The 22570-nt window shown below is 40.7% G+C and overlaps 1 protein-coding gene across 1 annotated transcript in view; it reads right to left on the bottom strand.

Annotated features, from left to right (window-relative positions):
- Nucleotides 1-22570, bottom strand: part of CPXM2 (carboxypeptidase X, M14 family member 2) — a 69237-nt gene that overhangs the window by 32812 nt on the left and 13855 nt on the right. The window contains exons 2-3 of the mRNA XM_064716690.1: nucleotides 15404-15513; nucleotides 8449-8588 (exon numbers count right to left, since the gene is read on the bottom strand). Of these exons, the coding sequence (XP_064572760.1) occupies nucleotides 8449-8588; nucleotides 15404-15513 (250 nt within the window). The remainder of the gene's footprint in view (nucleotides 1-8448; nucleotides 8589-15403; nucleotides 15514-22570) is intronic.

Here is a 22570-nt window from a genome sequence, read left to right as displayed (position 1 = left end):
AGAGGGCAGGGATGGATGGGAGATTGGGAATTGGGAATTGTTCCTGCGAGAACGGATTGCCCAGAGAAGCTGTGGCTGCCCCTGGACCCCTGGAAGTGTCCAAGACCAGGCTTGGGATCATGGAAGGTGTCCTATGGCAGGGGGATTGGAGCAGGATGACTTTTGACATCCATCCTAACCCAAAATACTCCATGATTCTCTGACATTCTTGGAATGAGACCAGCAAACACCAGCAGAGCTCCCATGAACAACAGACCTGGCTCCAACTGAGCATTTTATTCTTCTGCTGTCAGGCCAACCTGATTTATCTGCAATAGAACCCCTAAAATTAATATAAAATAGACCCATTCAGGCAAATAAATGTGTACCCAGCAATAATAAATAAACTGAAACACCAAAGTACTTGATAAAGCAAAATCTCTGTACCAAAAAAATGCTGGACAAGCTTTATACTAAATGATACTCATGCAACAGAATCAGCATGCTGGCAATTAAATGGCTTTCTACTTGAAAAATTAATTTGTACTCTCATGCAATTAAATGTAAAACCATTAATATTAATATTCTATAATAATAATTATGCTGATAAAATTTTAAATCACCCACTGCCAAACAGCTTCCAAATCAGCCAAGTCAGAAAATGCCCAGGCAAACCACAGGTAGCCCAGCAAGTTTTGCAAACTAATTAAAATAAATATGATTTAGGAGATGAAGATTGACTAGCCAGCAAGGGTACTTTTTTAATAATTGAAATCTTTGAATTTTTAATTTTTAAAATTGCTTCTAGCTGACTGAAATGAATGTACTGCTGTGAAATCCATCTCTTTGGAGGCCCAATGAAGAAAAGCTCAGAGCCAGAATTTCACTTGCTTGAAGTGAATTCAGCACAGATTTTTCAAAGCTCTACTCAATAAACAGGAGTTGGGGTTGCAAATACCTTTCCAACCCAACATCTTCAACTTACAGCCAGGTTTTTACATCAATTTTATGACATTACAGAAAATCTGGTGCCAGCTGTGGATGTTCATCTTTTTGCTGTTGTACATTCAGCCAGTAATGCCTGAAGGTGCCAGGGTCAGGGACATCCTCTGCCCCAAACATTTTAGGTCTTAAATCCCCTCATTTTGGGCCACTCTGCAATGAAATCTGCATAAGTTTGAAATTCTTTCTGCAGCAGATCCTGTGTATCTGCTGAACACAACCAAGCTGTGATGCCTTTTCTTCTGAACCTCTTTTTGTGGCATTCTTAATTTTCCATTCTCATTTGTGCCTACCTCACCTTTGTAAATCAGTTGAGTGTTTGAGGAGAGAAATCCAGACTTTCCAGGCAATGCCTCACTTCATGAATGTTAAAATACAGGAAAATGAAAGTAAATGAGAGTCACCAGCAAACAAACACTGCCATTTGTGCCCACAGCTGAGAGGATATTTACAGCAATGCTGGAGGCTCTCAAGCCCTCAGAGAGGTGGCCAAGTGCCACCCAGTGCACGTGGAGGGGACATTGGTTTGGGAAGGGCACAAATGGTGGGACAAGGAGCTTGATGAATATTTACAGCAATGCTGGAGGCTCTCAAGCCCTCAGAGAGGTGGCCAAGTGCCACCCAGTGCACGTGGAGGGGACATTGGTTTGGGAAGGGCACAAATGGTGGGACAAGGAGCTTGATGAACATGAACCCCACCCAACCACTCTCATTGCACCAAGTCATCATTCACATGCCAAAGACACAAACTCAGACTGTCATGAGTAAGGGTGAGCAATCAGCTGCAGCAGATGCCTAAATTCACTGCAAGTCTCCTTTCCCAAAAGGATTGGGCTCCTTTGATTTCAAGTCCCTTTCACAGAGGTGAAAAAGCTTTCCTTCCTTCTCTGAGCATCCCCTCTGTGCAGGGCAGGTTCTGTCCCCTCCTCAGCACCCTCTGGGAGTGCAGAGTGACCACAGCCCCAGGGTGGCACTGTCCTGCTCCCTGCAGTGAGTGACAGAGGTTGGGCACAGGATCCCCGTGACAAATCAGAGCCACAACAGAACAGCATCAGCTCTGACATTTCTGTCAGACAGACTTGGGAAAGCATCAATCTGTGCCTGGGTGTGCTGTCAGCACCCCACCCACACAGGATCACCCCAGCTGGTCACCGAGGCAGCTCCCCAGAGGTGGGGAGGGCTCAGCAGTGACAAAATCCTGGGCAGGGGCAAGAATTGAGCTGGAAAATCAACAGGGCACAGGGAGTGAAATTAAACAAATAGATGGACAGCCCTGGAGGTGCAGCTGCCAAAGGCTGGCTCATGAAAACCCATGAGAGGGATTCACCAAGCCACACCCAGAGAAAATCAAACTTATTAGGTAAACCCATCATAAACATTAGTGTAACATGGAACTGCTGACATTATTATCTCAAGGGAGCTTTTCCTGCAATGAGTTCAGGTTGTTTTATAACTCCCATCAATACACTTGATATGATTTATATGGATTTGGAACAATTCACCCCATGAGGCTGACTTTGGGAAAGCTGTAATCATCTCTGCAGTCCTGTCACCCAGTCAGGGCAAATAACAGTTTGCACTGATTTAATGCACCAGAATTACCCAAGTCTGCACACAGCAGCTGCTTGTTTTGTTACATGATCTGGATAAAACATGGAGACATTTCCCCTGGACTTGTTGAAGTTTCACCAGGGTGTGTTTTCACAGCCTCTGTGAGGGGACAGGAGGAGCTGCTCTGAAAGGCAGAGCCAGCTTTGTCTGTTGTGCTTGTGAGCTGGGCAGGGTTTGGGGTTTATCCTTCTCTGCTCTCACAAGCAGAATTGCACTGCTGAATTCTGGCCCTTCATGTGTACAGTGCAAAATTCCGTTTTAGATTGTAGTAGCAGCTCAAAGGGGTTTATTCTTCTCTGCTCTCACAAGCAGCACTGCACTGCTGAATTCTGGCCCTTCATGTGTACAATGCAAAATTCTCTTCTCTTAGATTGTAGTAGCAGCTCAAAACACCTGTGAATATCCACTCCACTTTCCTGAATGCTATCCCAGTGTCACTGGAAGGATTATCACTGCTCTTCTGGTATTGTTGGAATATTGAAGATGCTCATGTGATCACCTCTTCAGGAAGCCAGTGTTACTACTGAGACCATGACCTTAGCACCAGGAATAGCTGAAAAGACCCTGGCAATGTTGGACTTGATAATCTTAGAGGCATTTTCCAACTTTAATGATTCTGTGACTGATTTTTACTGCCTTGCAAGCAAGGAAATGATCCCCTTGCCATAGACACTCCCTAAACACCAAATCTGAGCTTCTGAGAATCTGCCAGTGAGTGCAGCAATGAGTTGGAATGTGGGGCAGCACATTCATTTTGTGACTGAAGAGCAGAATGCTGTAGCACCGAAATTAGAAGCAAGCAGGCAAATTGCACTGACCTAAATTTATCCTCAGCTGCATCTCTGGAAGGCACCCAGCTTGTTACAGACCTTCAGTTCCCTCAGGACAGTTTGTCAGAAGGGATGCTGGGGCATCATGAGGAGCTGCACTGCACGCAGGGAAGGCTGAGCTCGAGGGTGCACCACCAAAAAAATTCCAAAATCGTTCTCCTGTTCAATCACAGGGATCTTGTCTGTAGCAAAAGCATGATCAGACACAAAATCCAATCTGCTGGGCATTAATTATTTGCTATTCCTACAGAGCAGAACAGGGAAACCAAAGTTTCACAGGAAGGAATGTGCCATGGTGTCTACACCAGCTTCTGGCTAAAATGTTTCTTCAGCACTAATAAAAATAAGTGACCAGCTTAAAAAGTTGTCAGTTTAGAAACAGACAATACATGAAAGCCATTCCTTCCAGTCAGCAGCACCACTGATTTGGTGTCTCCTCAAACCTTTTAAGAGCTATTGCAATTTTGGAAGACACAGGAAATAACCTCTACCCAAATCAGACTTGAAAAATTATGATGCTCCCCCAACATTTTTTTTCTTAAAGACAAATATCTTGCATAAAAGTAAAAAATCTTCAATATTTTTATGAAGCTGAAAGGTCTTAAAGAGAGCTTACTTGAAAGTAAGTCTATTTTGATTTTTCTCTAAAAATTTCATAATTTTGCTGCAGAACTCCAACTTTCTGCACAGATCATTTCATCCATGCTTTTCCTTATTATTGTCATTTTGTCATTCCATGGCATGGGGTGATAGTTCACAATTTACCGTGACTGAAAGGTTAATTTTTAGAAAACACATCTCACTCACTGCAACATTACATCCTCTCCTGAAAACCACAACATCCTCTGCATTCACACAGCCTGAAGCTTTACATTACTGTCAGCACACACTGACTCTATTTTGACATGTGGGTTTTCTCTTGATACAAAAAATGATGCTGAATTATCAGAAGAGAGTTTGGTTTGTGGGAAACAAGTTTACTCTGTTTTTCAAATTCCTGCCAAACTGCTAAGAGTGATTAATAGTTTCTTTCCCTCTGTCAAGAGAGTGCATATTTTAAATTACAACATCATTGCTTTAAATCCCTGGCCCAATTCCACAGTGATGCTTCCAGTGTCCCACTCTACAGCCTTGAACAGTTCTTTAATGATATTTGGTTCCTAAAACTGATGTATTGGCAGCAATATGAAGAATTACATATATTATTATTTCATTTATTATTATACATATATTTTTATTATTATTCATTATTATTACTTAAGAATTACTTAAGAATTACATTATTCATTATTATTACTCAAGAATTACTTATTATTAAGAATTACATATTATTATTACATATATTATTTCTGCCCCAAAGCAACAGATATCCTGCTCACTTTCAAGACATTGGATTTTATCCCTATTAGCCAGAATTTGTGGCACTCCTGATTTTTGGATATCTTCAGTGTAAAAATTAAAAAGAAGTCCTGGTTCTCACAGCTGGGCTCAATTTTTTCTGTGGAATTCATCATCTGCAGATATTCTGGATGATCTAAGCAGATTTGCCCATTTATGGTGGCAAAAGAACCCTTTTCCATGATTTCAGGTTTCCCAGGAATGACTGAGGTGCCTGAACAGCAACAGCCCTCAAGCTCACGTGCTTGCTCTGACTAGTAAAAGGAAGAACTCCTCAAATCCAGGATTTTTTTTTTCAAAGCCTGTTTTTGCTTGTTTCAGGCTTAAAAAAGAGAGGAGAAAAATCTGATTCACAGAATATATAATATATAATATATCATGTGTTATATATTATATATTATAGATTATATATTATATATTATATATGATACATTATATATTATATATTATATATTATATATTATATATGATATATAATATATTATATGTTATATGTTATATGTTATATGTTATATAAAATAGTTTCTTTCTGGGGGACAGAAATTTATACATATATATAAATATATATATAATCGTGTCTGATCGGAGTGGTCACCAGACTCCAGGTGCCAGAGCTGCCCCAAAGGAGGAAAAGGATGAGTCCAGCACCAGAAAATGAGCTCTGGCTGCAGCATCACACACAGGAGAGCACAGGCCACACTGCTGGGAGCTCAAGAGTTGCAGCTTTGCAGTGAAGGGCAAAGAAGTTTGAGGGAGGATCCTGCAGGGTGTCCTTGCCTGCCCTCCCTTGGCATTTTAAATGTCCCCATCAGGTCAGCAGCAGGAAACTGCAGGGACCAGGACAGGTACACATCTGATCTAAGCACATCTTCCAGTGAAGTACAGGTTTTTCATTCTGTTAAAGATGCTTGTTCAATAAAAACAGTTGGTTTAGTTGTTCTTTATCCCAGTGTCATGGAATCACAGAATGCTTTAGGTTGGAAGGGACCTTAAGGACCATCCTGTTCCACCCCTGCCATGGGCAGGGACACCTTCCACTGTCCCACTCCAAGCCCCAGTGTCCAACCTGGCCTTGGATCTCCAGGGATGCAGCCCCAGCTCTCTGGGCACCTGTGCCAGAGCCTGCCACCCTCACAGGAAAGAATTTCTTCCTAATATCTAATATAAGCCTGCCCTCCTTCAGTGCCTTGATTTTTTATTTTTAAAATATAAAGCTGGGAAAGTCTCCAAGGCTTTGGACTAAATAAAAATCTTCCCTCGGCTCCCCTGCTTGGCAGGTTTTCACTTCTAATACAACACAGATCAGAGAGGTGGTTTTTTGGCTCTCATACCTACAATAAGCTTATTCCCCAGCATATGTTTCCATCAGTCATGAAAGCACTCTCTTCTTGTCACACAGCCTCATAGAGCTGGGAATGTGCCTCAGGTAACAGAAGGGCATCTTTTGGCACAAAATTTCCCATCACAAACAATCCCTTTTGATACCATCCCTGTCAGCAGCTGAGGGTCAGGGAAGGAAGCTGATGAGTCTCCTTTGTTTTTGAGGCACAAAGGAACCTGCCCACCCCAAAACAAGTCCCACCCCTCTCTTTCTGTCCCTTTCTGGGACTGTTTCTCCCCTCTGCCCTGCTCCTTCCATGGGGCACAGCTCAGTCCTCCAGGAGGTGTTCTCAGGAGACTTTAACCTGCCCACAGCACAGCTGGTCCTGGTGAAAGCATCTTTGCTCCTGGCAGGCAGAAATGTGCCTGTTTCTCCTCAAATCTCAGCAGTAATCCAGGAGGAGCCTGGTCCTGCTCTGCCAGCACCAATCCTGCTCTTCCTGCAGACCCTCAGGGCTCTGCCCACCCATTTTTTATGGGAAAGAGTCAAACACAAAATTTGACCCATGGCAGGGGAGCTGAAACTCAACAATCTTTAAGATCCATTCCAACCCAAACCGTTCTGTGGTTTGGTGTTTCTATGGTTCTAAAAACCCCCAAAACCCCAAGATGACTGTGAATACCAGCCATAAATAGAGTGTCAAGATCTGCTGTAAACTCCTAACAGAGCTGAACTAAAAATAGAAGCATGAGAGGGTGAAGCAGTGCAGCTCTGGCGTTGAGAGGAACAGCAATGTCAAGAGGATGAATAAAGAAAAGAGTAAGGCTTTGCTTCATAATTACCTACCTACCATAGAACAATGTGGAATAAATATAGAAACCTTATTGCCAAATAAGCACCTACTCCCACAAGCACATTAAAAGAAATTAAACAAAAAAATCCCCACAAAAAATTCAGCTGTTGAAAGGAAAATATGATTTTTTCAAGATACGAGTGACATTTTTTCTGGTTTACCTTCAATTACATGTCACATTCATTTTCTAAGGGAGGATTCTGACAGAATGGATCTCTCAGAGTGATTGTGCATCTCTTGCACACTTGTGCAAAAGGTCCAGCAGCACAAGTGCCATTATCTGCTCACACAAAGCTGTGAGACTCAGTGACAAATTAAAAGGCCAAACAAACAGGTAAAGAGCAGGAAAACCCCCAAATCCTCACCTCCAGTTCCTGTATCCCTCTCATACATTCCACAACAGTCACAGAGCAGTAAATGCAGACAAATCTGGGCAAAACACTTATTTCTCTGTGCCATGAGAATTCTCTAGCACAAGCAGCGGCCAGAAAGCTCAAAAATAGTATATTTTTATATATACTGTATATACTGTATATACTGTATATATATATATATATGCATAATTATATGCATATATGTAATTAAGTAATATTTTTTAAAAAATAATTCTAAATAGATATAAATTTATAAATAATATGTTCACATATATAATACATATGTAAATACATCTAGTACTATAAAGTTTGTTTTATCTGCTCACATAAAAATCATGTTGTTTTGGAATTACTTGGAGATTACCTAGGGATTACCTAGACATCTCAGAGAGGCATGGTTATTTGAAACTAAATTAGAAAGTTCCCTGAAACTATAACCTGAGCTAATCAAGCTAAATATTGGGAAAGAATGAGGAAGTTTAACACAAGCATGACAAGGTGAATGTAAAGATCCGAATGTAGATCATGACTAGAGAAGTTTGCTACCCTTAAACTTCTATTTTATGCCATGTATAATGACTTTGCCTTATATATAGATGTAAATATATGCATAATATTATTACTATTTTATAATATACATATTTATTTATATATATAAAATGATTTTGCCTTATACATAGAAGTATATATATTATATCATTATACATATTTATTTTTATATATATAATGACTTTGCCATTCATATAATATCAATCAAATTATATCATATCATATCATATCATATCAACATATTATATTACATTACATTGTATATTATATTATATTAATATTATATTATATTATATTATATTATATTATATTATATTATATTATATTATATTATATTATATTTTTTAAAAATGTGTATATAATGACTTTGCCTTATATAACACAACTTTTGTCCCATTCAATGACTTGATGCCTCACAGCATTTCCAATCTGTTTTTTTGGGTTTTTCCTAAAGAACCAAAGCACATTAGGACATGAATTCCTTGGTCTGAGAGCTCAGAGTGCCATGGAGAAAAGTCAGGATGTACTTACGACCAGAGGGAGTTTCTTCCCTGGGTGATGACTCCAGTGAATTTTGTCAGCCTTCGAGCATCGACTTCAATCCACTGGTAGGGGTCATTTCTTCCTGCACACCAAGCACCATCATAAAAATCATTTTCGTTAACACCTGCCTGAAAAGAAGGCAAAGCTGACCATAAATCAGAGCTAAGAAACTGCAGGTTTTTCATGGGAGAAAGAAAGGAACACATCATTCATCCCCCTCACTTTAAGACCCTTGAGGCCCTCACCAAAATATTTCCTTAGTCAAGGCAGGGCAGGAAATTCTGGGAAGTCCCTTTGAAAACTCAGAATGTTTACACATAAATTTCAGTCAGAAAAGATAAACAGAGCTTCAGTCTGTTCTTGCGGCCTGACAGAGCCACAGATCCAGAGCCACAGTCTTTATCCAGAACAAATTATCCACATGGTCTGCAGAGTTTGGAAAGTCCTAAAAAGCCAGCTCCAGCCCATGTAAATAATCGTGATTAGAAAATCAGTGATTAGAAAATCTTGTTTTCCCTGGAAGCAGCAAAGCAGAGTGCAGGGCATAAGGAAACAGCAGCACCACCTCCCTCCAGAACCAGAATTAATAATTTTCATAGCCAGGGTGGCAAAGGTTAAAAATTCAGGAATGTCTGGCTGCTCCCCAACTGGAGCACCAATCTGTATCCCAATTTCTGCTGGAAACCTACCACAAACAGCTTTCCCAGCATTTCAAACAAATAGTTGAAGGTATTTTGGGTAAGCTGTTTTCCATATAAATCTGAACTAGAATTTAATGAAACATAGCATCTGAAAGTTTTCAGATATTTATTTTCCTTCTAAAGCCCAGGAAATGTTTGGCACCAAGCTGGATGCTGGCATAAAGAGCACAGAAGCTTTGCCATGTGGTCCTCTGAGGCTACTTGTATTTTTGTGGTATTTCATCTGTGGTTTATGTGGATTTATCATTGCCATCCATGCAATTCCAGGAATGGAGATCATTAAATAGTTCCCAAATGAAAATGAAGAGGTTTACAGACTTTTTCTACCCAAATGGGTGGCTCTAACTCAGAGAGGATGCAGTGGTTAATCCCTTTTCCCAATGTGGCATCTGGAGGAAGTTCTCCAAAACACAAGACACTGATTCAATTCCTAAAACATCTCATTTTCTCATTTTCAGGACTGAAATAAGGTAGCTTAAAAGTCACTTGTTTTCCTACATCTACCAAAATTAAATTAAGCCCCCTTTTCTCTGCATTAGCTCTGATATTTTGAGGAGAAGTTTGTATAAAAGTCAATAAGAAAACACAGAGAAAAAAAGCCTGTTAACAATGGGTGATAAATTCTTCAGGGAGAGCAGAACAACGGGAAAACATGAGAACACAAACATGGTCACTGACCTGAGTTATAACCCTTGGCAAGAAAAGGTTTCAATGCATTTTAAAGTAAGATGGAATTTGAAGTAGCCCGAGGCTTTAAAACCTTGCCAGGGAGTGTTAAGATCTGCAGAGCACCTTGAACCAGCATCCTGCTAATCCCTTCACACTGGAAATTCCAGCAGCTCCTGCAGAACAAGTGCCCCTGTCTCCCAATCCCTGCTCGTTTTTAAGCTGAGGATATTTCCCTTGGTGTGATGCTCATCAGGGAATAAACCTCTCCTCCACATTGCAATGAGAAGTGGAAAGTAGAGGAAAAAATATGGGAAAAATGCTTATTGAAATAAAAAACCCTCCCACCTAAATTACATTCATGAGTATCCATGGTTTCAACCGGGTTTAAATAAATTTCAGCTGAAATTGCTTATAAAATATGGGGAGTTTTAGTTATCCACAGCTTAAAATACTCTGGCCTTAAACAGGGGCAAAGATCCCCTAAAAAGAAAGTAAAAAGAAGAAGAAGAAGAGGAAAAAGAGGAGGAAGAAGATGAAACCCCTGCTGCTACTTCTTCCTGCTCTCTTATTTTCTGATATCAGCTTCTCTGAAGCTAAAAAAAAAAAAGGTTTTTACTGGGTAAAAAGAAGGAGGTGTCTGTGTCTAATCAGCACAAAATACTATGTGAAAAACAGGAGTTTAATCAATGAGAAGTTATTTTTAGAAATTTATCTGAAGGGAAAAAATTGAAGAAATCTACAATTTCTCAAGCTTCAAGTCTATATTTTTTTCTGAAGGTGCTTTATTTTCCTATGGCAATGTTTCTATAAAATAAAAACGTACAGATTCAATCAAGTATTTAGTAATTAGAATTCCTATTAAATTTCTTTGGAAAAGTGATTATTCCTGAGAGATGGGTACAGTTATCACCAAGTATTCTAGCAAATAATACAGATCAAGATCTTTTCTCAGTAAGGTGTTTACTTGAATTTTAAAAATCCATATTGAATTACTGGAAAAAGCAGATTCAAGTTATGCCATGGGTACTTAAATTATCTTCATAAACAGGAGATGGAAGCAGCTGATGAAAACTGGAAGCCAGGGCTAAGTCTTTTTCCTTTCACAGAATATTCAAGAATAACTCCAAGTCTAACCCAGTTTGTGCTTCACTTGCAGCCAAATGCAAAAATATTTCTCAATATACAGTGTCTTATGAAAAAAAACCCCACAAAACCCTTTTGGACAGAGGAAAAGAGACTTTCTTCTGTCACTCACAAATCAGTTATTCCCAAGTGTGAAAGCTGAAAAATGTAATTCAGCTAAACCAAATGAGCTGCTTATTAGGTATCCAGAAAATAATATGAAGGTTATAAATTCCTTTACAAATAATATGACTTTGCATTTTAATTCGTGTTTCTTTTCCAAATTAGATGTGTGCAAGAATAAAAACTTGCTCACAATATCAATGTTGTCCTCATTACTCTATAATGAGGAGAAAGATGATACTACCAAAATGTACTCAAATAAAGAAACTCCAGTCTTCTGCTTCAAATCAGCTGGAGCAGCAGTAAAAATACACCACATATCAAACCACCTCTGCTTAAATTCTTTTCCATTCCCAGCAGGGTGATCAAAAAAATTATTTTACCATAGGAAGTTTGGGAGGGGAAAAAAAAAACCCAGCATTACTCATCACAGGTATTTATAGCAACCACTGCCAGTTGGGAAGAACTGAAACACACAGGCTGCAAGTAAACCTTCAATAACTTTGCCTTTTCCTTTTGATTTGATAATGCAGAATTTCAAAGGGAACAAAGACCTGGAATGACAATCATGGAACCATGGAATGGGTTGGGTTGGGAGGGAGATTAAATCCTATTGAGTTTCAACCCCTGCCATGGCAGGGACACCTCCCACTGTCCCAGGTGCTCCCAGCCCAAATGTCCAGCCTGGCCTTGGGCACTGCCAGGGATGCAGGGGCAGCCACAGCTGGAAATCCATTCCAGTCCTCCCCACCTTCACAGGGAACAATTCCCAATTCCCAATCTCCCATCCATGCCTGCCCTCTGGCAGTGGGAGCCATTCCCTGTGTCCTGTCCCTCCATCCTTGTCCCCAGTCCATCTGCAGCTCTCCTGGAGCCCCTCTGGGCACAGGGAGGTCTCCTTCAGACACAAATGCCTGAGTTTGCAGACATGGGATTGCTTTACTTGAGTAATCTTCAGTGTTTGGGTTTCTCCAACCAGGAAAATAAGGAAGAGAAAGAAACATAGTTTGACAAATTATTCACTCTTAATTATCATATAAGTGACAAATACTAATGAATTTCATCCCTGAAGGCAGAGAGCCTCAATTAATATTATTTTATGCCATGATTTCCCTTGATGATGTTAAATTACTGGTTGTATCACTTGTGCAGTTAGATCTCCAAAAAATGGCACTCTACTAACATGGCTTGTGCCCTTGAGAAATCCCACCTTAATCCCCACACTCAGGCAGGACTGGGAGGAAAATCAGGGCCCACACAATTCAAGGGCACAAGAGAAGCAGATCCTGCAAAGTCTTACCCAATTCTAAGCCTGTGCTTCCCTGGAATAAAGCACACACCAACTGGTTCATTTCATGTGCTTCAGATAATCTAAACAGGAAAAGTGAAATAACCAAAACAAACCCTGACAAGCTTTGGAAAAACTTAATTATTCTGCAAATTGTCTGAGAACTGAGGCAGTGCCAGTTACCTGGGGAGAGCCCTGAGCTTCTCAGCTGACTTTGCATCAGATGATGAGGTTGGGCAGAGAGAGGATTTTGTATTATTCTGGGGGGGAGCACCACAGTCCCAAGAACATTGTGACAGCTCCGTGGTGAAATGCAGATCACTGGACAGGGGCAGCAGCCCATAAAGCTGCTTGTCACCATCCCCACAGCATAACATGTTCACAGAATTCCAGTGGCACAGCGGTGGCTCTGAGCTGGCCAAGTGTTTTCCTTCAAGTACAGCTCTGAACAGCAGGAAAACACAGCAGCTTTTTGCCTTTCCCAGCTCACTGCAACCTCCTGTGCTGAGCAGCAAAGAGAAAGCACCAGGGAGCTCATCAGCCACCCGGCACATCAGCCACCTGCAGCACCTGTCCCTGGATAAAGCAAATTCCCTCTAAATACGAGTGAAATTCAGAAATCTCTTCATGCACTGAAACCCCAGTGACAAGGACATGCAGATTCCAGGTTTAGAAAAGTGCTATTCATTCTTAACTATGCCCAAAGAAAACTGTTTTTAAAGAAAAATAAAGGCAAGTCCAATTTTTTTACCAGTAACTTTATGTGGTGAGGGGGTTTAGGAAAATACTTTATCTATAGTTTCAGTAGGGATAAAAAAACTGGTCTAATCCAAGCTTTGGGAAATTTCAGGAGGAGCTGAATGGCATTTTTCTTCTGCTTTGCTTCCCAGTAAAAAACTGTGCCCTTGGCTTCTCTGGAGATGATATTTAGAGGAAACTTCAGCCATTGGCAACACTCTATTTATTATATATATATATACATACATTATATATTTATTTATCACCTCTGTTTATTTTAACACACTACTGGGGATGACAGGACTGGATGGACTCCTGGACTCCTGCTCTAAACCAGTGTGGTCATGTGTTTAAATAAATTGAACTTCAACAACAGCCTGAAAAGTAAGTAGCCAGAACCAACAGAAAACTCAGAATTTTGCATCACAGTCCTTGGTTTTACGCCATTTTATAAACAAGACTGCAATAAAATAACTAAGAAACTCCCTGAATGTCACCTGCATTCCATTTTTTTGATCATGAGGGTTTTTTTTCCTAGCAGAAAATATCAAGTAAAGAAGCAAAATATCTCAGTGGGCTCCCCAAAGTCAATGAATATGAAGGCTGCAGGTGAGAGCTCACCTTGCACACAACCCCATGGACCTGGATTAGAAAGGAAGGGCCTGGATGGACCTGGATTGGGCTTATTCCCACTCTGGCCTGGCTGCCATCCCCCTTTTCCAGCTGCCTTTTCCAAAGTTTTCAGCTTTCTGACCAACTTTAATATCTTAAAACAAACACTGAAAAAAAAATTAGGAGGGCTATGCAGGCATGTTCCTCAGAGAGATGTTTGTGCAGAGGAAGAGTGGTTTAAAAATTGGTTGAAAAATCAAAACTTGATTGGTTAAAATCAGTCCCTCTACCAGAGTGAACCACATGGATGTGGCACTGGTGATTAGAGCTCATCCCTCCTAGTCCCAGCCTAAGCATCAAACCCCTTCAGCTGGGGAGAAACACAAGTGGAGGGGTCCAAAATGAAAGATAAATTAAATAAACTTCAGAGATCTTTCACTGTTGGCTGAGTGCTGATATCCTGTTTACAACTTTAAGTGTTCTGCTTTATCCTGCAAAGTAACATTTTTAGTCTGGACAGACTGTAATTCAGAGAACAGCCCCAATAATAAAGTGGGAAACAGAAACAAGGCCAAATGGCATTTGGTCCTGCAAAGCACCTAAACACATTTTTAATCTGAAACAAAAGATGCTAAACAGGGTTCTGTGTTAGAGAGTTTTGAAGCGGAGCATTTTTTGGATGGTATAATCACTGCTTCTGAAAAAAACTGCCTTAGGGAAAGGGTTTCACTTGAAACCACACTTTCAATTAACCATTGTCATTAACTACAGGCAAACAACAAAGGAAAAAGCAACATGCTGAGAGAGCTTCCTTGCAGGCTGGCGAAGGGAGCAGGGTGTCGGGATCTCTGGCTGCTCAGAGTGACCCCAAGAAAAGTTAGAAAGTCTCTTTTCCCAGCCCAGCACTTGAAGAAGGAGTCAGAGCTCTTCATTTCTCGGTCTCAAGGTTGTTTATTGTTCCTTATCTATAAAAAATGTTCTCCTGCCCTGCTGAGGTCCATCCAGCAGGACAGACAGAGGCACTCTGCCTGCCCTGGGGCAGTGTTATCTTCTTATACTAAAAACTATGTGTACAGCATTTACAATTACTTCCCAATACCTATCACCTATGATACACAGTGAGCTTCTACTCTAAACCAATCCAAAAGTGCCAACGTCACAGCAGGAGATGGAGGCCAAGAAGCAGAAGGAGAAAGGCTGGACACACCCAGATTCCTCCATCTTGCCTCCTGAACCCTCATTCTAAAAACCCCAAAATCTACTTTTTCACCTTGTGCTAAATTCACTATCATTCTACTTAAACTGTCGTGGCTTGCTGATCTTCATATAAGGTTGTTAATTTGCTCCATGGGTCACAATCAAACCCACAGGGGCATCCTGGGCTCTGTGCCAGGATCTTGGCCATCCTGGACAGCCAGAGGGATGTTCTGGGTTACCAGAGCAGGGAAAGGAGCTGCCTCCACCTTTGCCTGCTCAGAGTCAGGATCTGCACACCAAGCCTGGAGATTTCCCCAACTATCCCACAGGTTATCCACCAAACCCCCTCCCTTGCACAGCCCCAGTGCTTCCCCTCCATTTGAATTACAAGAGCTGACAAAGCAGTCAGAACCAATAAGTATCCACTGGTTCTCTATTTTCAGCAGCACAACCTGGAGCCATTCTGGCACTCGGGAGGAGGAATTGCTGTTACCTGGATGTTGAGCCTCCCTCGGTGGGCCCCAAGGCCGTAGCGCTTGGCCGTGGAGGCATGGAGCTGGAAGTCAGTAATTTTTAATGTCTCCAGACCGAGTGGAGGGCAATCTACAAAACAAAAGATTGATTAAGTTTTAATTGAACAGGAAAACAACAAAAAACAAACCAGCGAAACAACACCAAACAAACAAGTATTCACAGTTCCTGGATTTCGGCAGTGCCAAGCTGGCTGGGCCCTCACTGGGACGGAGGAGCAGAGCAGTGCTGAGGGCAATGAGGAATGGCAGCTCTCAGAAAATCAATGAGGCCATGCAGATTTACACCCTTTGCAGGGGCTCAGAGAGTTATTGCTGCTTGCTCTGTGCTTCAGTTTCTCACAGATATGCACAGTATTTCCTGTCAAGTGCTTTTCACCAGTAAAACGCCCTTTTTATTTTTATTTTTTGTATTTTCTTTTTCATCTCTTACTTGGATTTTTTTCTCCCTCCCTGTACTCATTCCAAGCTACTGTATGAAATGATGTTTCTAATTAAAATTTCTTCTGGAAGCTTCACTCAGAGTTCCTCCCATTGCACAACAGCATCTGTTCCAGAGGTCTGGGAGCCCAGAGAGAGCTGAGCTCTGCAGAGGTGGTGATTAAACACAAACAGAGCAATTTTGACCCAAGGACCATCTCTCTAAGCCCCAAATTCTGCACATCCTTGAGGACAGAAAAGCAAATGCCATTACTTCAGCAAAGCAGTTCTTGGAGCTCTGGCTTTGGAAGATAAGAGGTTGGGAAAAATCTGTTCTGTGATTATCAGACAAATATTTGGCTTTTTAATCCCTCACCGAAATGTCATGAGGTTATCAAAGTATGAAAGAATCATTTATGGTGGGAAAGCCCTCAAAAATCATCAGGTTCAACCATTCCCTCATCACTGAAATGTTCACCAATACTGTCCCCAAATGCCCCATGTACATCTCTGTTAAATCCCTGCAGGGATGGGGACTCTGCCCTGGACAGGGAATGTACCTGGTTGTATTTCACTTTCAGGTTGTCTTTAACTTTCAGGTGCAATTTTGCATTATTAGGCACAAACTGGCAATGTGTGGGATTTCCCAGATTCCTCCTTAGTTCCCAACAAATTAAAAACCCTCAGGAAAAATGTGACAGGTTATCAATTCATGCTGCTGTTTCTTTGGTCATCCTTAGGAAGTTCCCACACAAATCCAGGGCCAAATGTCTCCTTCAGAAGTAGTAAAGACATAAAGTAAAAATGAATATATTTTCTGAAGTACCAACAGTGATCTTAGTGTTACATAAGAGCTGAAATGTAGACAGCTCCTCATTTCAAAGAGCTTTCAATTCAATTACCCAAAACAGAGAAGAAACAGGATGTGTAATGAAAGGCAGAGGAAGGAATAGCTGGGAGGATTTTGGGATGATTGTCTGATTGTTTTAATTTCATTTCCTTATAGAGTGTTGCATCTTTCATCATACTCCAAGTGGAAGTGTCAGGCTCTGACAGATCTCTACTGGGAGTAAATGACATTGTTGGGAACTGCCTGCCTCTTTTAACAAGTTTGGTCCTAATGACAGGTTTGGAAATCAACCTCATGGTGCATGGTGCATTCAATACTTGAATGAAAATTAATGAAAATACTTTCTTCCACTGTTGGCTCCTCTTTGCCCAGTGAACATCCCAAACTGGGAGCAAAGCAGCAGGATTTGCATTCAAAGATCTTTAGATATTTGTTTATTTTCAATGTTGGGATTCATGCAGTTTTCCACAAGAGAAGACTTTTGATTTTTATTTAACAAATATTATGTTTTCTATTAATAGCTGTACTATTTGAATATTAACACTTTAGGAATAGAAATGCGTACAAATTCCACATGCATACAAATTCCAACATCAATAAAGGGATGAAAAGAGGAGCATGTAGACTAAAACAAAAATATGTAATGTACAGAGATGGTGGGGTCAAATTTTTCAATATAGCCTCCTCTGATTACCTCAAATTTACTCATTTTAATCCAACAAAATCCACCTGAAGTTGCCATATCACTACTGAAAAAAAATAATTCTGAGTCCTACTGAGAATTTAATTTTGGATAAATTATTTCGTTGGGGTGTGTGTACCCTGCTTCTTAAAGCTACTGGAGATAATCAGGACAGCCTAGTTTTGAAAAATATACAGGAAAATAAACTGATTTATGGCATTCATAAAAACTTTACTTTTTAAAGGATTGCTTTAATACATTTTATGTAACTTGAAGAAATATTTCACAAACCAATGAAAATTGCCACCCAATCAGTAGGGCTGTCTTAATGATTTTGTACTCTCTGTGCCAGTTTGAAAAAACCTTGGGGAAGCCACAGAAATTGGACAGCAGGAATGACCAGAGATTGTGTGAATCTATTGCATAATGGATTCAGCTGGAAATGACCCAATTATCTGGTTATTTCTTTAACCAGCTGAAAATTTAATCATTATAAAACACAGGGAATTCAACTGTGGCTTTGAGATATTGAAATAAACATGCTGTGTACATAAGAACTTAATAGATAAATGCACCTACAGCATTTCTGGTTTAGAGGGACAAAAAGCAAACATTAGGGTTGAAATGCAGTGAAGGGGCTGCTGTGGACATTTCTTCCCTCCTGGTCCATATCCAAGCATGATTTTGTGTGTGATTTGCAGCCATGGATAGGTGTTCACTTTAGAAATGAGCACTAATAAGGTGTCTGGATCAAATGAATTAATTCCAGTAAACAGAGACAGGGCTTGGATTCAGAGTTACAACATTTGTCTGTGGGAGCGTGTTCTTGTGAGGTTTCCTGCAGCAATGCTGAATGGCCACATCTCAGTGTCCTTTATTGCCAATTATTCTTCCCCCCAGGAGTCCCAGCAGGGCACCAAGGCAGTTCTGGTACCTGGGGGAAATCCCTGTCCCCTAAAATTAGCAGGAGAAACAGCCAGGAACCAGCTCAGTCTCCATTTCATCTCTGGAAATCTGAATTTGCCTCTCATTCCATGTTTGCCTACAGCAGGAACAGCACCTGGGTGTGCAGCTGAGCTCCCTGCCCAAGCCAGCAGGGCCTCACTGTGCAATCTCAGTGTGGGGGGATTTCTGAAAGCAGTTTCATCCTCACGATGGCTTTGTCCTGTGGCTGCAGCATCGTCCATTGAAGCCTGGTCAAACCCCACCTTCTGCAGAGCCAGCCTGGTTTCCTTCACTCCTGCAGGGCAATTCCAGCTGCTGTGCTGCAATTCCAGCTGCTCTGCAGCACACAGCTGTAGGATCAGGCCAGGAAAACACTTGTGCTCATCTCTGTTACTTAAATTACTCATTTATTTTATTTCCTTCTGGTCTAAATAAAGAATGCCAGATAAGTCCAGACTGCCTTCGTGGCTCTTGTATCCAATAAAGATGCATTTAGGAAATCATTCTGTCCTCCTCTTTCAGAGGCAAAGCAAACAAGCAATTCTTTTACTTAAAGAGAATTTCCCATCAATTTTGGAATATGTTCCAAAATGGAATATGTTCCAGCTTTTCAAATATACATATATATATATATATATATATATATATTCCAGCTTTTCAAATGGAAGGGCAGAGAGAAGCACCATGTTTCCTCTTCAGCCCATATCACAAAAGCCATACCTGTAACCCTCTTCAATTCCTGCAAGTCTGTGCTGGTCTAACTCCTCATGAGCACAGATACTGGCATCTGGAAATGGAGAAATATCAGCTCTGTGCAGCCTGACAATCTCCTGTCCCAGGGGAGATACAGGATTTAAATCTTGTTTAAACAAAGCATTTCAACATGCCATTAAGAGGCAAAACTGTGAATTTGCCTACAGATACAGGTAAATTAAGCACAAAAGTAAGTGTATAATCTGTGGGAATTAAGACAATAATGTTCATTATACCATTCATACTATTCTTAGGTCTTGATGGTCTCACACAAAAATTTCTTAATGAGGCCAATATCATAAATTTTGCCCTAGCAGCTAAATTTAGAGGTTTTCCTATGAAAAGTGTGGTTGATAATTCATCTTCCAACAGCAGAAACTTTTAATGGGAGCTCTGGCAGTCGAATTTCCGTGGCTAAAGTTCTACTTAGGTCACAGGTAGGCAAAGGACTTTAATACTGCAATGCACCTGCAAGGTGAAATAACAGTAAAAGAACATTTCTGACAACCTTCACCTTGCTGAAAATATCTTTTGATTATGTTTCTGTGATTGACAGCCTTTGTAACAGCTGAGTTCAACAGAATAAAGTTTACAATTTTCGAAATAATTTGTTATATATATATATATATATATTACTTAAATAATTTATATTTACTTATAAGGGCATGGAGGGGTTCAAATTTGGTCTCTAAATGTTGCTGTTTTGATGATGTGATCATGGAAGTGTGAAATTCCCACAGATGTTCATGACTCACACTCCACAGTTGCTCTTCCCTGGAAAAATGTCCATGGGTTTCAGTCTGGGTGCTCTTCTGGCTCTGCTCATATCTGAAGTGTTGCTAACAACAATAACAAGTTTATTTTCTGACCTGAATTCAGGCCACAGCCACCCTACACCCCAGATCATTTCAAGCAGCATCTTGAGGCAGATTGAAGTTCCTCAAACACCTTTTGCTTTTATTTACTTTTTCTGAAAAACCCATGAGCACTGTGAGAGCAAAGCAAGCAAAGAGCACTTACAACAAATCCCCTGCACTGAAGGTAAAACACTGAATTACAGTCCCAGGCCAAAGATCAAATAAAGAATTAAGGAGATGCCAACATTTCCTGTCCTAAGACCACATTAATTATTGGCTCATGTTGCACTAAAGCTGTATATTTTTCCAGGACAAGCACCAAATGCTGCATTGAGGTCTTCAACATCAGGGAGGAAATATTTACCACAGCAGCGCAACCTACACTTGTGATTGCTCCTGAAGATTTAAAAAGAAATAAAGAATAAATGAAGCATTCTCTGGGTTCTTTAGGTCAGGTCTGACATGAAACCAAATGAGATTCTGCAAGTGCACTTTTTTTTTCATTTTCTCTCATTAACTTTTCACATTTTTTGCTCTCTCACAAGCCCAGGTTGTGGCTGGCTGCAGATGCAATGAAACATTCAGCAGGAAGAGCTTCTGTTATTGCTGGCACAGCTGGAGGCAGCAGTTCCAGAGTGCCTGGGGGTTTTGTGGCCAAGCCTTCAGACTCAAGAGGTTCATCTAAACTCCAGACATCACATTCACTCCCTGAGCTGCCTTCTGCTGCCACCAGCCTGGCACAGGATGGGATTTGTGATGTGGCACAAGGAGCCCTCCCATTTGTACCCAGATCTGCAAAGATCTCCCCTCTCTCTCCAAAGTATTTAATTTAATCACTCTCAAAAAAACGTATCTTTTTAATGGCCAAAGGAACCCAGCCTGAAAAATATCATATCAGCTCTTAACTTTTATTATGAGCTTTGACAAGGCTGAATTCTGTGCTATTAATTTTTAAATGCCTCCTCTGATGTTTTTTTTTTTTCTGAAGCACAGGGTGAAGAGTTTCTGTAATTCCAGCTAAAGCCACAAAACTGAGTACAGCCATCAAAAATGAGAACCATTCTTTTTTTTTCCAGAGCCAAACAAACAGACTTAGCCAAAAAAATGGAGAACAAAACCGAGACAGACCACTTGCACAATGGCTGGGTACAGGACAAGAATTACGATTAAAAACACATCTTCATGCCAGAAATAGCTCAAAATACCAGGTCACTGAGGTGTACTGCAAGAGCAGAGATTTTACACTCAGAGCATTAATTGCAGCCATCAAAAATAAACATTAAAACTTGGAATACTATTAACAAGTATAAAACCAAGACAGAAATAACTCTGATCTTAAGATACAACCCTGGCTCAATAAATGAGACATCTTAGAAGTGCTCAAGTTTAACCATATTAACAATCCAATTTGAGTGCATTTTACCAAAAATAGGATAAATATATGAGAAGTATGAGCATAAAACAGGCTTGTGGTGCAATTTTACCCCTCTCCCTCCAGGAATTTTATACAGCAGTAAATATATCCAATATATCCATAGTTGGTATAGAAAATTCACTGGGCAGAGCGACAGCACAGTCATGAAATTCCTTGAACATAAATAAACTGGAAAGTATCCACAACTCCTGATCCTAGAAATAGCCATTTACTGAACATTCTGGCTGTTTTTTGAGGATTTTGCAACACAGCCATTCTTTTGGGGGGGAAAAAAGCAAAATATGGATTTGAGGTGGCCCAAAGGAATGATACAAGTGGGAAGACACAGGAAAGGGGCTGTAAATGCTCCACCCTGAGAATCAGAACTGCTCACCTGGGGCTGAGACACACAAGAACAGCTTCAGAAATCCTGTGGAAACACCCAATTCCACTGGAATAAATGGCACTACTCTGATATCACCCAGCTTTCACCTTCCTACCCTCCCCACACACATGGAGCAGGAAAAACCTGAGAAACTGTAAAGTTCTCATTAGTAGTGAGGAGCCATTAAATTTCATCCCCACTGCTACAGTCACCTCCACTCCCAAGTGCTAAATTTACACTTGAGAAGGACTGAAATCAGCAGCTTCCCAGACAGTTCCACTTAATGTTATTCAAATTTTAATCCAGTTCAACTCCAGCACAGACAAAACTACATTATTTTAGTTCTCAACAAGGCAGGAAATGAGCTGAAAATGACACTGAAACAGACACGTGAACTTCCTTTGATGATGTAGCTCAAACATGAGTAAATCATGGATGTGGATAGAATCACTTGGCTCCTCAGTTTTGGGTTTTATAGGGTGTTTTTTACCCTTTTAGCTGCCTGGCTTAGCTCCTGATGCAAGCCAGGAACCTCCAGAGCCACGTTGATGAAGCAGCACGAGCCGTGCTTTAGGCAGCTGAGGCTCATTAGTCAGCTGAGAGTTGAGATGTCACCTTCCACATTTTTATTATTAAAGTTAAAAATACTCAAACTGCCAACAGAGAGCAGACTAGCAGCAGTCCGTATCTGCAGTGAGAGCTGGGTGAGGATCATCCCTCTGATCCTTCTGAGGATCATCAGCCCTCCTCTGCTGCTGCTGGAATGCTGGGGGACACAAGACAGATGAGGCACTTTGGACCTGGTCAACATTAGAGATTTTATA

This window comes from Zonotrichia leucophrys, chromosome 6 (assembly GCF_028769735.1).
Source record: "Zonotrichia leucophrys gambelii isolate GWCS_2022_RI chromosome 6, RI_Zleu_2.0, whole genome shotgun sequence".
Lineage (NCBI taxonomy): Eukaryota > Metazoa > Chordata > Aves > Passeriformes > Passerellidae > Zonotrichia > Zonotrichia leucophrys.
The sequence above is the reverse complement of the archived record's forward strand: the minus strand, read 5'-3'. Positions and strand labels throughout refer to the sequence as shown.